Source organism: Cervus elaphus, chromosome 32 (assembly GCF_910594005.1).
Source record: "Cervus elaphus chromosome 32, mCerEla1.1, whole genome shotgun sequence".
In the NCBI taxonomy this organism is placed as follows: Eukaryota; Metazoa; Chordata; class Mammalia; order Artiodactyla; family Cervidae; genus Cervus; species Cervus elaphus.
The window spans coordinates 41964008-41979951 of record NC_057846.1 but is presented as its reverse complement, the minus strand read 5'-3'; the positions used below and the strand labels follow the sequence as shown (position 1 = coordinate 41979951).

At 39.8% G+C, this 15944-nt stretch overlaps 1 protein-coding gene across 1 annotated transcript in view; it reads right to left on the bottom strand.

The window, feature by feature from the left end:
- Window positions 1-1035: 1035 nt before the first annotated feature.
- Window positions 1036-15944, bottom strand: part of ADAM18 (ADAM metallopeptidase domain 18) — a 109889-nt gene continuing 94980 nt past the window's right edge. The window contains exons 18-20 of the mRNA XM_043893635.1: window positions 13968-14079; window positions 5849-6005; window positions 1036-1078 (exon numbers count right to left, since the gene is read on the bottom strand). Of these exons, the coding sequence (XP_043749570.1) occupies window positions 1036-1078; window positions 5849-6005; window positions 13968-14079 (312 nt within the window). The remainder of the gene's footprint in view (window positions 1079-5848; window positions 6006-13967; window positions 14080-15944) is intronic.

Below are 15944 nucleotides of genomic sequence, written 5' to 3'. Positions count from 1 at the left end.
TGAGGGGCGTGGCTGGGGCCGAGGGGCGTGGCTGGGGCCGAGGGGCGTGGCTGGGGCTGAGGGGTGTGGCTGGGGCTGAGGGGCGTGGCTGGGGCTGAGGGGCGTGGCTGGGGCTGAGGGGCGTGGCTGGGGCTGAGGGGCGTGGCTGGGGCCGAGGGGCGTGGCTGGGGCTGAGGGGCGTGGCTGGGGCTGAGGGGCGTGGCTGGGGCTGAGGGGCGTGGCTGGGGCCGAGGGGCGAGATGAAACGAGGCGGCGGGGCAGGAGTGAAAAGAGGAGCACGGGGCTGAGGCCCGGCGAGACTGGAGGGCGGGGCAGGAGAGGGTAGGAGCAAGCCTGCGGGGCTGGCCTGCGGGCAAGCTGGGCAGGAAGGTGGAGAAGGCAGTTCTGTTAGAGGGATGAGTGGGGTGAACGATGGAAGTGCAGCTGTGCATTGGGCCTCTCCCCAGCTTGGGCACCAGGATTTGCGGCCCACTGTGGGGGCGGGCAGTCCACCAGCAGCTAGGTGTTTTTGAGAGTCACAAGGGAGAGTTTTTTGAACTGTGGTGTTGGAGAAGACTCTTGAGAGTCCCTTGGACTGCAAGGAGATTCAACCAACCCATCCTAAAGGAGATCAGTCCTGAATATTCATTGGAAGGACTGATGGTGAAGCTGAAACTCCAATACTTTGGCCAGCTGATGCGAAGAACCGACTCCTTGGAAAAGACCTTGAGGCTGAGAAAGATTGAAGGCAGGAGGACAAGAGAACTACAGAGGATGAGATGGCTGGATGGCATCACCGACTCGATGGACATGAGTTTGAGTAAACTCCGGGAGTTGGCGATGGACAGGGAGGCCTGGCGTGCTGCAGTCCATGGGGTCATGAAGAGTCGGACACGACTGAGCGACTGAACTGAACTGAAGGAAGACTTCCTCCTGCCCAAGTGCACTTTATTTTCGAAAATCTGACATTTTAAGTGTATTTAGGGATAGCATAAGGGTTACGAAACAGTTTCTCCTCTTCATGTAAGCATTTTGTTGATGAAGTGCTTGGCTATATTAGTAGTCCATGTCACAGCGTTCTGGTACAATGGCTGAACGACTAGGGAAAGAAAAAGAAAGTGCAAATTTACAGTCTGTTTAGTAGTAGACAGTTTCATACTTTAACTATATCTACTGTCAGATTTCTCTTTTAAGTGTCAGATCAAAACAGGCACTCAAAGGAGAGTGAAAAATAAAGGATCAATGGATTCCAGATGTACAAGTTGCAGTGGACCCAGAGATAAAATTGCCAACATCCATTGGATCATAGAAAAAGCAAGAGAATTCCAGAAAAACATCTACTTCTGCTTCATTGACTACCTTAAACCCTTTAACTGTGTGGATCACAACAAACTATGGAAATTCTTAAAGAGATGGGAATACCAGACCGGTTAACCTGCCTCCAGAGAAACCTGTATGCAGGTCAAGAAGCAACAGTTAGAAACGGACATGAAACAACAGACTGGTTCAAAATTGGGAAAGGAGTACATCAAAGCTATATATTGTCACCCTGCTTATTTAACTTATATGCAGAGTACATCATGAGAAATACCAGGCTGGATGAATCAAAGCTGGAATCAAGATTTCCAGGAGAAATACCAATAACCTCAGATATGCAGATAACACCACCTTTATGGCAGGAAGCAAAGAACTAAAGAGCCTCTTGATTAGGGTGAAAGAGGAAAGTGTAAAAGCTGACTTAAAACTCAACATTCAAAAAACTAAAATCATGGCATCCAGTCCCATTATTTCTTGGCAAATAGATGGGGAAAATGTGGGGAAAGTGGCAGATTTTATTTTCTTGGGCTTCAAAATCACTGCAGACAGAGACTGCAGTCACACAATTATAAAAAGCTTTCTCCTTGGAAGGAAAGCTATGAGAAATCTAGACAGCATATTAAAAAGCAGAGACATCACTTTGCTGACAAAGGCCATATAATCAAAACTACGGTTTTTCCAGTAGTCATGTACAGATGTGAGAGTTGGACCATAAAGAAGGCTGTTTTGTTCAGTCACTCAATCGTGTCCACCTCTTTGTGACCCCATGGACTGCAGCGCACCAAGTTTCCCTGTCCTTCGCCATCTCCCGGAGCTTGCTCAAACTCATGTCTATTGAGCTGGTGATGCCATCCAACCATCTCATCCTCTGTTATCCCCTTCTCCTCCTGCCTTCAATCTTTCCCAGCATCAGGATCTTTTCTAGTGAGTCAGCTCTTCACATCAGGTGGCCAAAGTATCAGAGCTTCAGCTTCAGCATCAGTCTAAAGAGAGCTGAGCACTGAAGAATTGATACCTTCGAAATGTGGTTCTATAGAAGACTCTTGGGAGTCCCTTGGACTACAAGGAGATCAAACCAATCAATCCTAAAGGAAATCAAACCTGAATATTCACTGGAAGTACTGATGCTGAAGCTGAAGCTCCATTTCTTTGGCCACCTGATGGGAAGAGTGGACCACTGGAGAAGACACTGGTGCTAGAAAGATTTAGGGCAGGAGGAGAAGAAAGCAACAGAGGATGAGATGGTTGGATGGCATCATCAGCTCAGTGGGCATGAGCCTGAGCAAATTCCAGGAGATAGTGAAGGACAGGGAAACCTGGCATACTGCAGTCCATGGGATCACAAACAGTAAGACACAACTTAGTGACTGAACAACAACAAGTGTATGTGTTTACATATGAATACAAATTTATATGTGTAAATATATAGCTTTACATTTATTACTTTGCTGCTGATTTATCATTTAGTACGAGGCAAAATAATTACAGCCATGAAATGATTGAAAATAATAAAAATTCATTTATTTAGTGTTGTATACTTTTGGTTCTTTGAAAAATCCATGGTTTAGAAAGACTAAAGTGAAAGGCTAAATAGAATGTTTCGAGTCACTACAGAGTAAAGAATATGCCTGTCATTGCAGGAGATGTGGGTTTGATCCCTGGGTCAGGAAGATCCCCTGGAGAAGGAAATGGCTACCCACTTCATTATTTTTGCCTGAGAAATCCTATGGACAGAAGTGCCTGGTGGGCCACAGTCCATGGGGTTGCAAAAGAGTCAGACATGACATAGCTTATTTAATCTGTGGCATGTGGAAAAGATATTTTCCACATATATTTCCCACACATATTTCCTTTAGGCAAACTTACTGCAAATGTGGATAAAGAGAATCACATTCTAGTATTTGAAACTTGGAAAAAGATACATTGCAGAAAAAAAAAAACTTTACACTGTAAATAAGAAGATGCACTTAACATTAATAAGAAAATAAGAAATATCTAATTTCCTTCATTCAAAATTAGACCTACATATATATGTTCAAAGGCATTTCTATGAGTATAGTTCTTTCAACAAACGACCCTGAACTATTTGGCACACATTTGCAGAAATACAAACTTTATCACATATGCCATAATTTCAAATTTTGCTTCAAATTTTGCACAAAAACTGCTTCAAAATGAATCATAGGTCTAAATGTGCATTGCAAAGCTATAAAACTTCAAGATGAAAGCATAGGAGAAAATCTGAGTGACTTTGGGTTTGGTGGTGAGTTTTTAAATATAACAGCAAAAGCATAATCCAAGAAGGAGAACAGTGACAAAATTTAAAAATGTTTCCTCAGCAAAAATTACTGTGATTTGAATGAAAATATGACACATATCTGAAGAAAAAAAAAACTCAATTTTTATCTGATAAAAGGAGAAGAGGGTTAGAGACACAGAAATACAGAACAGACTTTTGAACTCTGTGGGAGAAGGTGAGGGTGGGATGTTTCAAAAGAACAGCATGTATACTATCTATGGTGAAACAGATCACCAGCCCAGGTGGGATGCATGAAATTAAAAAAAAAAAAAAAAAAAGGAGAAGAGGGCAGCAGAGAATGAGATGGTTAGATAGCATCACCAACTCAATGGAAATAAATTTCAGCAAACTCCAGGAGTTAGTGGAGAACAGAGGAAACCAGGCTTTGCTACAGTTTGCTACAGTTGGTTTGCTACAGTTCATAGGGTTGCAAAAATTCAGACAACCCAGCTACAACAAATATGTGATAAAGGACTTATCTGCAGAATATCTAAGGACAATTGTGTGTATACATGTGTTGTAAACATATATCAGATTCATATATCTGTCTGTTGTGAGGTTCTAAAAGCAATGAAACCCAAATAGCAAGGAGCAAACCTAGCATCTAGGTCTGTAATATTGTTTCCCAATAAAAGAAACCAAGAATCCTTGTAGAAAAGGCTGCTTCTAGGGCTGTGACAAGGAATATACAAGATAATTCTGAAACACCCTTTATGGAGCCTGAAAGTCAAGAACTACTAAAAACCAAAAACATATGGGGTACATTTAGCTGCCTTTTCTTTTTTTTTTTTATATAGATTTAAGTATAAAAAGTGAGAAAAATAATCTTACAGGTGTTTTCATGTTGTCAGGAAATAGCTGACAAACACTACTTCCTTCAAGTTATCAAGACTGATATTAAGTTATCAGTTCATAGCATTGTCTTTGATGTGATGTGATGAGAATGATGTTCCAACTCTGTGAACTTATTACCTAAACCCATAGCCCCAGCCTAATGCATGATGGAAATAAACATGTGGCTACAAGATAAACACTTTTTTTCCCATCTGGTAAAAATTATGTATTCAAAAGCTCCAGTATATACTTACAGAATAAACAAAGATGGAAGGCTTAATGGTACACATCCCAGCTTTGGTGGGAGAGTTTGTAAAGGAACAGTCATTAAGGCTGGGACAGCATGAATATTTAGATATGGAGCTGTATTCAGCATGTACATTACTCAGGTTCCCTCAACAACATTACCTGTCAGGGTGTTCTTGAATTCTCTTTTTTTTCTTTTCCCCTGTAAAGTGTCATGATGGCCAATTAAGTCATTTTCTCTTTCAGTGAATATGATCCAACATTTCCCTAAACAACATACATGTGATATGTGTGCAACTGAATGTGTCTTCATAAAATGGGCTTCCCTGGTGGCTCAGATGGTAAAGAATCCACCCGCAATGCGGGGGATCTGGGTACAATCCCTGGGTCAGGAAGATTCCCTGGAGGAGCGCATGGCAACCCACTCCAGTAGTCTTGTCTGAAGAATCCTGTGGACAGAGGAGCCTGGCAGACTACAGCCCACGGGATCGCAAAGAGTCAGACATGACTGAGCGACAAAGCACAGCACACAATAATAGTTTTCAAAGAAAATGTCACTTTGAGGCTAAAATCCTCATTCATGCTGTCACATATGGGGATTAATATAAGGGTTTCTTGCCTTCAATGAGTTAAAGTGTTAGGTCATCAGAAAGGTAGACACACAAAAGTAAGAATATCATGCACAAGTTTGTAAGAAACAGTATCTAATTTCAGATGAATTCTGCAGAGATTTTTTAACAACATTTGAGACTACTAAAGAGATAGAAATATTTTGAGGTTCAAGGATTTATTAATGACATTTTTAATATAAATTCTAAATTGGATAAAAAGGATTTCTCTGAAGGAAACAAACACTGCTACTTAATTTAGATCCATTTAGAAAGGAACCTAAAATGATATACCAAATAAAGTTTTCTCATATTAAGTCCCTAGTACACTGTGGAATGCACATCAGGAAAACAGTTCTAGAGCAGTCAAAATTTTGATTTGCCTTAATGTGCTAACAATGAACTATTGGGAAAACAAAATGGATAAAAGGACATTTGTTTTAGATTTTAACATAGCACACATTTCATAATAAATATAACAAATATTATATAATTATGAATTAATGACACTGGTTAATGACTAGCACAATTTAAGATACTAAATTATTTGAAAAGTCTTACTTACCCCTCATGTTCCACACTCTCTTTGTTGCATGATTTTCTCATTTTATTTCGCTTCATGATCCTAATGGCGAAAATTATGAAAAAGGGCAGAAAAATGTAGAAACATAAAATAAGCCAGTTCTGATGTGTACTGTAGCTTTTTTTAATAAACATTGTATCTGGAAGTGAAACACAGAAATAAGTGGATATTCACTGAATGTTTGAATGCATTTGTATTTATCTCACTTTAATCATATGCATCCTGGAGGAGGGAATGGCAACTCACTGCAGTATTCTTGCATCGAAAATTCCATGGACAGAGGAGCCTGGCGGGCTTCAGTCCATGGGGTCACAAAGAGTTGGACAGCAATCATATGCATACATGTAAAATCATATACATAACTGAAAGTTTAAGACCTTGCAAATTGTCATATATGATAAAATAAAAGGGCATTTAAGCTCATACCCAAAACTACAATTGCATATTTTTCATAGGCTTACTCAGTTCAGTCAGTCCAATTGCTCAGTCGTGTCCAACTCTTTGCAACCCCACGGACTGCAGCATGCCCAGGCCTCCCTGTCCATCACCAACTCCTGGAGCTTGCTCAAACTCATGTCCATCGAGTCAGTGATGCCATCCAACCATCTCATCCTCTGTCATTCCCTTCTCCTCCTGCCCTCAATCTTTCCCAGCATCAGGGTCTTTTCCAATGAGTCAGTTCTTCACATCAAGTGACCAAAGTAATGGAGGCTTACTAGTCATCTTTTATGCATATTTTTAAAGTATTATGATACTGTATACACAGTTTGAAGTCTGTTTACTACATTCATCCTATTTATTTATTTAAAAGGTGACATATTAGTAGAACTTAAGTTAAAAACTTAGCAATATGCTGTGAAAGCTCCCATCCCCTCCCTTGCCAAGTCACATAGTTTTGCTCCTCGAAGGAAACCATTTTTAGACTATGTTTCTCCATCCAGTATTTATATTTTATACATATGAATAAAATCCATTTCTATACCCATATTTGTGCCTGTATCTACCTATATGTAATGTGTGTTCTGTGTATTTTTTCCCTCTTGTTGACAGTCAACAACATATTATGCCCTTTCGCTATCTCTTACACTTAAAAAATTCAAATATTACACAATTCCCAAAAGCACACAATAAATAAATATATTGGCAAGGAATTAGAAAAATAATCCAGATTTCAAGGCATACTTTGCTAGAGTCTCAAAAGCACACACCAGGACATTTTCTAATCATAATTCTGTTTCTAAGGTTATAAGTATATTGCTTTCCTCCATTGCTATTTAGTTAGTAGATTTTTTACAGAAATGTAACAATACTAACAGACATGCATTCACACCATCATTTCATAGCTCAAGGAATTTTCTAAATTGAACACATCTATGTAACCAGCACCAAAGCCAGGAAAAGTAATATTACCAGCATTTCACTACCTCCAATCTGCTTTCTTTCAGCCACCATCCACGGAAAATCACTAATCCATGGATCATTTTTGACAGATTATAACCTTTATATACAGTTACATTGTATGTATTTATATCCTATCTGATTTTTCAGCTCAATATTACCTTACTTGGGGATTCAGCCAAATTATTGTTTATAATTGTAAAATATCAATTCTCATCACTGCATACAATATCTTTATATAGAAATAACAGCTATAAATATGTTGTTTCTTATGAGCATTTGGGTAACTTGCAATTCTGAGTGTTATGAAGAGTGCTGCTATGAATATATACTACATGTCTCTTAGTCAATGTATGTGTGCATATGTCATAGGTATATGCCCTTGGGAATGTGATGCTTACTTATATCATGTGCCTAAACTGAACATTTGTAACTTTTCCAGTGATTTTCCTAAGTGGTTGTAGGAATTACATTCACATTAGCAATGGATGAGAGTCTTGGTATAACTGGTATTTTCCTTCTTTTATTATATAGTTATTCTTGCAAAGAACTGACTCATTTGAAAAGACCCTGATGTTGAGAAAGATTGAGGGCAGCAGGAGAAGGGAATGACAGAGGATGAGATGGTTGGATGGCATCACCGACTCAACGGACATGAGTTTGAGCAAGCTCCAGGAGTTGGTGATGGACAGGGAGGCCTGGCATGCCGCGGTCCATGGGGTCACAAAGAGTTGGACATGACTGAGCGACTGAACTGAACTGAACTGATTCTTCGTATATGATGAAATGTGAACACTATAACTGTACAATGGATAAGATATAGCAAATGAGGCATACACTTAAAAGATTATTTTTTGTTTTGATAGTTATGGATTTTCTTCAGTTAGTGTAAAATTCTTATCATTATTGGTAAGGAAAATAAGTTTAATGTCTGAGATTTGACAACAAAATAGTGTGATTCTTGTGTTTGATATCATTTAAATTTTGTGATTTTTAACAGATTTACTGATAGATGCATAATACATGAATCTATTTGAGATGTACATTATATGTGTGTGTGTGTGTGTGTATATATATATATATGTATGTATGTATGTTTATATCTATACAACCACCACATCAGTCAAAAGACAGTTGACTCCTGAACATTGCAGGGTTGGGGGATCCACTCCAAGCAGTCTACACACCCATGTTTAACTTTAACATCGGTCTTCCACATCTGAGGTCCCTCTGTAGTGCAGGTTCCACCATATCTGCAGCTGCTCTCCCATGGATTCAGTCTACTTCTGATGCTATAGTACTGTGGTATTTATTGAAAAAAATCTGTGTACAAGTGGATGTACTTATTGTTCAGTCACCAGGTTGTGTCTGAGTCTTTGCAACCCCATGGACTGCAGCATGCCAGGCATCCCTGTGAATGCACAAAGCAGTTCAAATCCATGTAGTCCAAGGCTCAACTGCAGTGAATCCATCCATCACCCACAAGTTTCTTCTTGCCCATATAATGCTGCTTTGCTGCCACTCCCAACACAAGCAACCACTGATCTAATCAGCATTCTCTATCAATTAGCTTAGATGTTCTACAATTTAATATAAATAAAGTCATACAGTCTATATTCATTTTAATTTTGCTTCTCTCACACAGGGTAAATGTTGACATCCATCCACATTGGTAGTTTTAACAGTAGCTCATTCCTTTTTTATTGTTCAATAATATGCTGTTTTTTGAATACACCACACTTTGTTGATCTGTCACCTGTTGGTTTGTCTTTGGGTTGTTTTCAGATCTCATCTATTACATGTGAAGCTGTCATGAATGTTTGTGTACAAAGTTTTGTAGGGATGAAGACATTCTATTCTCTTGGGTAAACAGTAAAGCGATTGCATTACATGATAGGCGAAAGAAAGGGCTTCTCTGAAGGCTCAGTGATAAAGCATCCACCTGCCAGGGCAGAAGACACGGGTTCAAGTCCTGATCCTGGAAGATCCCATACGCCAAGGAAAAACTAAGCCCATGTGCTCTAGAGCTGGGAAGCCACAACTGCTGAAGCCCTCACTCCCTGGAACCCGGGCTCTGCAACGGGAAGTCACTGCAGTGAGAAGCCCGCACACCACAACTACTGCATAGCCCCTGCTCACTCCAACTAGAAAAACCTTGTGCAGCAATGAAGACCCATAACAAAGATATATAAATAAGATTATTTTAAGAAGAAGCTGCAACAGTACAATTTTACATTTCAACAATAGTGTGTGAGACACTGTCCTCACATTTTGGCAAAACTTCATGTGGTTAGCCTTTAAAATTTAAATAAAATTTAAAAGAGTGTAACAGCAACTAGGTGTGATTTTAGTGTGCATTTCTTTGATGAACAATGACATTGGGCATCTTTACATGTGCTTATCTATCACCTTACATCTTCTTTGATAAAGTATCCATATTTTGTCCATTTGTTTTCCATTATTAATTTTCAAAGATTATATTGTGAATATAAAATTTGTATACATTTGGAATATAAATACTTTATTAGTTATATACCTAACTCTAGTTATATACAAAACTCTTCAAGTGAGTTTTGACGAGCCAAAGATTTTCATTGTGAAGATGTCCACGTTTTCACTTTTCCTCTTTAGATTGTGCTTTTGGTGTCACATGTTAAAAAAATAACTCTTATTTAATCCAAAGGCACTCAGGTTTTCTCATATATTTTCTTCTGGAGGTTTTACACATTTAAGCTTCACATTTTGGCCTGTGATCCACTTTGAGTGAATTTTTACATATGACGTCGGAACATGTACAGAATTTTTTTTTCTGCATGTGAGTATATAATTGTTCCAGAACTTTTTGTTGAAAAAGCTATCCATTACTCACTGATTTGCTTTGCACTTTATGGAAAATTAGTTTTCCATGCATCTGTGGCTCTACTTCCAGTGATTTATTCTGTTCCATTGATCTATATGTCTATATTAATATCAGTGTTACACTGTGTTGATTATTGTAACTTTATAGAAAGTTCTGCAGTTGGCTGGTGTGTTTTCTCCAATGTCACTCTGTTTCAAAGTTATCTTGACAACACTAGTCCCTTTAAAATTCTGTATAAAGTTTATAATCAGCTTGTCAATTTCTGCAAATGAACCTGATAGATGACTCGCAAAAGGATTTTCCTGAGTGTATAGATAAATCTGGGGAAAACTGACCTTGCAACAAGTGTTTTCCAAACTCTGAACATAACTGTCTCTTCAGTTACTTAAGTTTTCTTTAATTTGTCTTGGCAATGGTTTGAAGGTTCCAGTGTACAAATCATGTACTTTTCCACTGAATTTATTGCTAAGTATTTTATTTTTTATGCTGCTATGAATAAAATTGCTTCCTTAATGTAATTGTTGGATTGTCTCTTTTTAGTTTGTAGATATACAATTGCTTTTTGTATATTGATCTCATTTTCTGCCACCTTACTCTTTAGGTTTTGGCGACTCAGAATTTTCTGCATATAGGATCATATTACCTATACAGAAACACTGATTTTCTTTTTTCTTTTTAACCTGTATGCTCTGGGGGGAACGATATACTGACTAGACCCTCTGATATATTAAGTAGAAGTAATCTGCAGCAGGCTTCCCTGGTGGCTCAGTGTAAAGAATCTGCTTGCCAACTCAGGAGACACAGGTTCGATCCCTGGGTGGGGAAGATTTCCTGAAGAAGGAAATGGCAACCCACTGCAGTATTCTTGCCCAGGAAATCTCATGGACAGAGAAGTTTGGTGGGCCACAGTCCATGGGGTTACAAATAGTCGGACACGACTTAGTAACTGAATGATAAAACAACAAGCTACAGCCACAGGTGAATGAATAGCCAGCCAGCCTTCCCTCTTCCCTGCCTTCCTTCCCGGCCACACACTGCTGTTTGTGGACAGAGCCAGATCCTGCCTTCCGTCAGGTGACATGGCCATGGTGACACCTTCCACAGTGACATGGCCAATGTCACCATGTTCACCTGTGAATAGCCCCTGCAGTCATGGTATGTTCCCAGCCTGGTTCTTGTCTCTGGCTTCCACTGCATGCCCTGGGGTGAGCATCCAGCCACAGAAGAGCATGTGGACACCCAAGGCTCCTGCAGCTGTTTGTCAGATCCAGATCAGGTTCTGCCTCTCTGACCGGCCCACACCACCGTGCCTATCTGTAACCAGCCCCTGCCTTCAGCTCTGAACCTGCACACCCCCAGCAAGACCTCCATCACTGACCTCCAAGACAGTGCATACACCCAGGGGAGGAAGAGAACAGCTACAGGAGAGCATATTCTAGCTGTTTGTTGGATCCAAATCACAGTTGGAATTCTGACAGTGGTGGGCATCACTGTGCCTACCTGGAGCTAGCCTGTCCAGGTGGGCACCGGCATGCCCTAGAACTTGATTTCCCCACCCCATCACTGATTTCCCTTGCAGTATGCATTCACAGAAGTAGAGTGTGAAGCAATAGGAAAGCGCACTGACATTCAGGACCATTGGAGCAGCCAGTGAGCCTGTGGTTGGCTCCAGCCATTGCCACCTACCCCAGCCCTGATCACTACAAACACATCTTCAACTGACATCTGCCAGCACATGGACACCTGCACTTGGGCCCCACAGCCAAGTGTATGCATACCACTGTCTCTGGTCACTACCGTTGCCTGAGCTTGTCCTTAGCTATACTTTTAGACTTTAGGACTATGATCCATTTTGAGTTGATCCACAACTTAATATTTGAAAGTTGTGAGGTCTGTGACTAGGATAATTCTTTTGCTTATGGGTGTCCAGCTGTTCCAGTGAAATGACACAAATACAAGAAAACTTTTACAAATGGATACGTATGAAGCAATTTGGGCCCTGTAGTCCAATAAGAATAAAATGCTCTCCTCCAATTAAAAATAAATAAACTAAAAAGCAAGAAAAAAATGTTGATATAGACAGAAACCAACACACTATTGTAAAGCAATTATCCTCCAATAAAAATAAATAAGTTAATTTTTTAAAAAAGGAAAGTGAAAGTGAAGTCGCTTAGTCATGTCTGACTCTTTGCAACCCCGTGGACTGTAGCCCACCAGGCTCCTCCATCCATGGGATTCTCCAGGCAAGAATAAACACTCATCAAATACAACTGCTACTACTGCTAAGTCACTTCAGTCGTGTCTGACTCTGTGCGACCCCATAGAAGGCAGCCCACCAGGCTTCGAGTCCCTGGGATTCTCCAGGCAAGAACACTGGAGTGGGTTGCCATTTCCTTCTCCAGTGCGTGAAAGTGAAGTCGCTCAGTCGTGTCTGACTCTTAGCGACCCCATGGACCGCAGCCTACCAGGCTCCTCCATCCATGGGATTTTCCAGGCAAGAGTACTGGCGTGGGGTGCCACTGCCTTCTCCATCAAATACAACTAGAATCTAGGATTTATTTTATTTATGTATTTTTGTTTAATTGCTGTGACTAGGACTTTCAATTCTGTGTTGGATGAAAGTAGTGGGCATAGGTATCCTTGTCTTGTTCCTGATCTTACAGGAAAAGCTTTCAGCTTTTAACTATTGAGTATGATTTTAGTTTTGGGTTTGCCATATGTGGACCCCACCTTGATGAGGTAGGATCACACTATACCCACACTGTTGACAGTTTTATTTCTTAAAGATGTTTGGCTGTGGTAGGTCCTCATTGCTGAGTGCAGGCGTGCTCTAGTTCGTGACTAGCAGCGGCTACTCTTGGTTGCAGTGTGCGGGTTTCTCACTGAGGTGACTTCTGTTATGGAGCTCAGGCTCTAGGGCATACCGACTCAACAGCTGCAGTGGGTGGACTTAGTTGTCCTGTGGCATGTGGAATCCTCCCGGACCAGGGATTGAGCCCACGTCCTCTGCATTGGCAGGTGGATTCTTAAGCACTAGACCACAAAGGAAGCCCTGTTAAGAGTTTTTTTTTTTTTTTTAAATAGATGTTGAGTCAATGAATAGCAACTTTCCTTCATTCATGGAAACTAGAGAAAGTATAAACTTGTACTTCATCACTCAAAATGTGATTTACTATTATTTCCTAGTAAATATGTATACTTACATTTTGTCATACATTTTCCTCTAAATTTCATTCAAAATAAACACCTTACCTTACATGTGTTTTTAAATAACCTGCAAAGTTTTTAATAACATGGAATGCAAATAATTTGCATAATGTTCATTCATCCATATTTATTTTTCATTCATGATATTATGTTTATTAGGTTTTCCCAGGTGGCATTAGTGGTAAAGAACCTGCCTGCCAATGCAGGAGATATAAGAGACTTGGGTTCGATCCCTGGGTCAGGAAGACCCCCTGGAGAAGGGACTGGCAACCCACTCCACTATTCTTGCCTGGAGAATTCCATGAACAGTGGAGCCTGCTGGGCCACAGTCCATAGGGCCACAAAGAGATAGACATGATTGAGGTGACTGAGCACGCATGATGTTTATTGAAACTTGAGTACTATATTGTATTTTAGTAACTGAGTTGATTAAAACTGGGTGTCTCTGTGGAAAGCACATTTCAAATATTATTTAACATTAATTTAATGAAAGCCACTATTCAAAGTAACTCTTTTAGTCACTTGGTATCATGAAAGATTTTAGTTAATAGTGTATTTCTTTATTTCATAAAGCATCCTATTTTGATGCTTTATTTTTAAAGCATCCTAGAATTTAAAAGTTAAATTTCTACTCACGAAGTTTAAGATTTCCATCATCAATACTTCCTCCTGGTGAACCAATTTTTAATTCACAATCTGGAGGTGCATAGTCAGGAATGCAATGACAATTGCCTAAATTATTACATATCTGAAACAGAAAAATATGTAATTACTATAAATCATGATAGTCTATGTATGTCATAGATACTTACATTCAAAAGAATAAAATCCCTGATCTTCTAAATTTGTTGTTGTTCAGTTGCTAAGTTGTTTCCAACTCTTAGGCACCCATGAACTGTAGCACAACAGGCTTCTCTATCCTTCACTATCTCCCTGAGTTTGCTCAAACTCAGGTCCATTGAATCAGTGATGCCATCCAACCATCTCATCCTCTGTTGCTCCCTTCTCCTCTTGCCCTCAATCTATCCCAGCATCAGGGTCTTTTCCAATAAGTCTGCTCTTCCCATCAGGTGGCCAAAGTATTGGAACTTCAGCTTCAGCAATGAATGTTCATGGTTTATTTCCTTTAGGATTGGCTGGTTTGATCTCCTTGCTGTCCAAGGGACTCTCAAAAGTCTCCTCCAGAACCACAGTTCAAAGGCATCAGTTCTTTGGGATTCAGCCTTTTATATGGTCAACTCTCACATCCGTACATGACTACTGGAAAAACCAGAGCTTTGACTATATGGACTTTTGTAGGCAAAGTGATGTCTCTGATTTTTAATATGCTATCTAGATTTGTCATAGTTTTTTTTTTCCAAGAAGCAAGCATCTTTTAATTTTGTGGTTGCAGTCACTATTCTCAGTGATTTTGCAGTCCAAGAAAATGAAATCTGCCACTGTTTCTACTTTCCCCCCCACCTATTTGCCATGAAGTGATGGGACCAGATGCCATGATCTTAATTTTTTGAATGCTGAGTTTTAAGCCAGCTTTTTCACTCTACTCTTTCATCCTTATCAAGAGTCTCTTCAGTTCCTCTTTACTTTCTGCCATTAGAGTGCTATCATTTGCATACCTGAGGTCGTTGATAGTTTTCCCAGCAATCTTGATTCCAGCTTGTGAGTCATCCAGTCTGTCATTTTGCAGGATATGCTCTGTATATACATTAAATAAGCAGGATGACAATATACATCTTTGACATACTCCTTTCCCAATTTGGAACCAGTCCATTGCTTCATGTCCAGTTCTGACTGGCCTTTCTTGACCTGCATACAGGTTCTCAGGAGGCAGATAAGGTGGTCTGGTATTCCTATGTCTTTAAGAATATTCCACAGTTTATTGTGATCCACACAGAAAAAGTGTTTAGGATAGTCAATGAAGCAGAGGTAGACGTTTTTTCTGGAATTCCCTTGTTTTTCTATGATCCAGTGGATGTTGGCAAATTTACCTCTGGTTTCTCTGCCTTTTTTAAATCCAACTCATACATCTGGAAATTATTGGTTTATGTACTTCTGAAGACGAGCTTGAAGGATTTTGAACACAATCTTGTTAGCATGTGAAATGAGTGTAATTTTATGGTAATTTGAGCATTCTTTGGCATTACCTTTCTTTGGAACTGAAATGAAAACTCACCTTTCTCAGTCCTGTGGCCACTACTGAGTTTCCAAATTTGCTGGCATATTGAATGTGGCACTTTAGCAGTTTCATGTTTTAGGATTTAAAATAGCTCAGCTGGAATTCCATTGCCTCCATTAGCTTTGTTCATAGGTATGCTTCCTAAGGCTCACTTGACTTCACACTCCAGGATGTCTGGCTCTAGGTGAGTGACCACACCATCATGGTTATCTGGAACATTAAGACCTTTCTTCTACAGTTCTTCTGTGTATTCTTACTACCTCTTCTTAATCTCTTCTGCTTCTATTAGGTCCTTGCCATTTCTGTCCTTTATTGTGCTCATCCTTGCATGAAATGTTCCATTGGTATCACTAATTTTCTTAAAGAGAGCTCTCCTCTTCCTCATTCTATTGTTTTCTTCTATTTCTTTACAATGACCACTTAAAAAGACTTTCTCT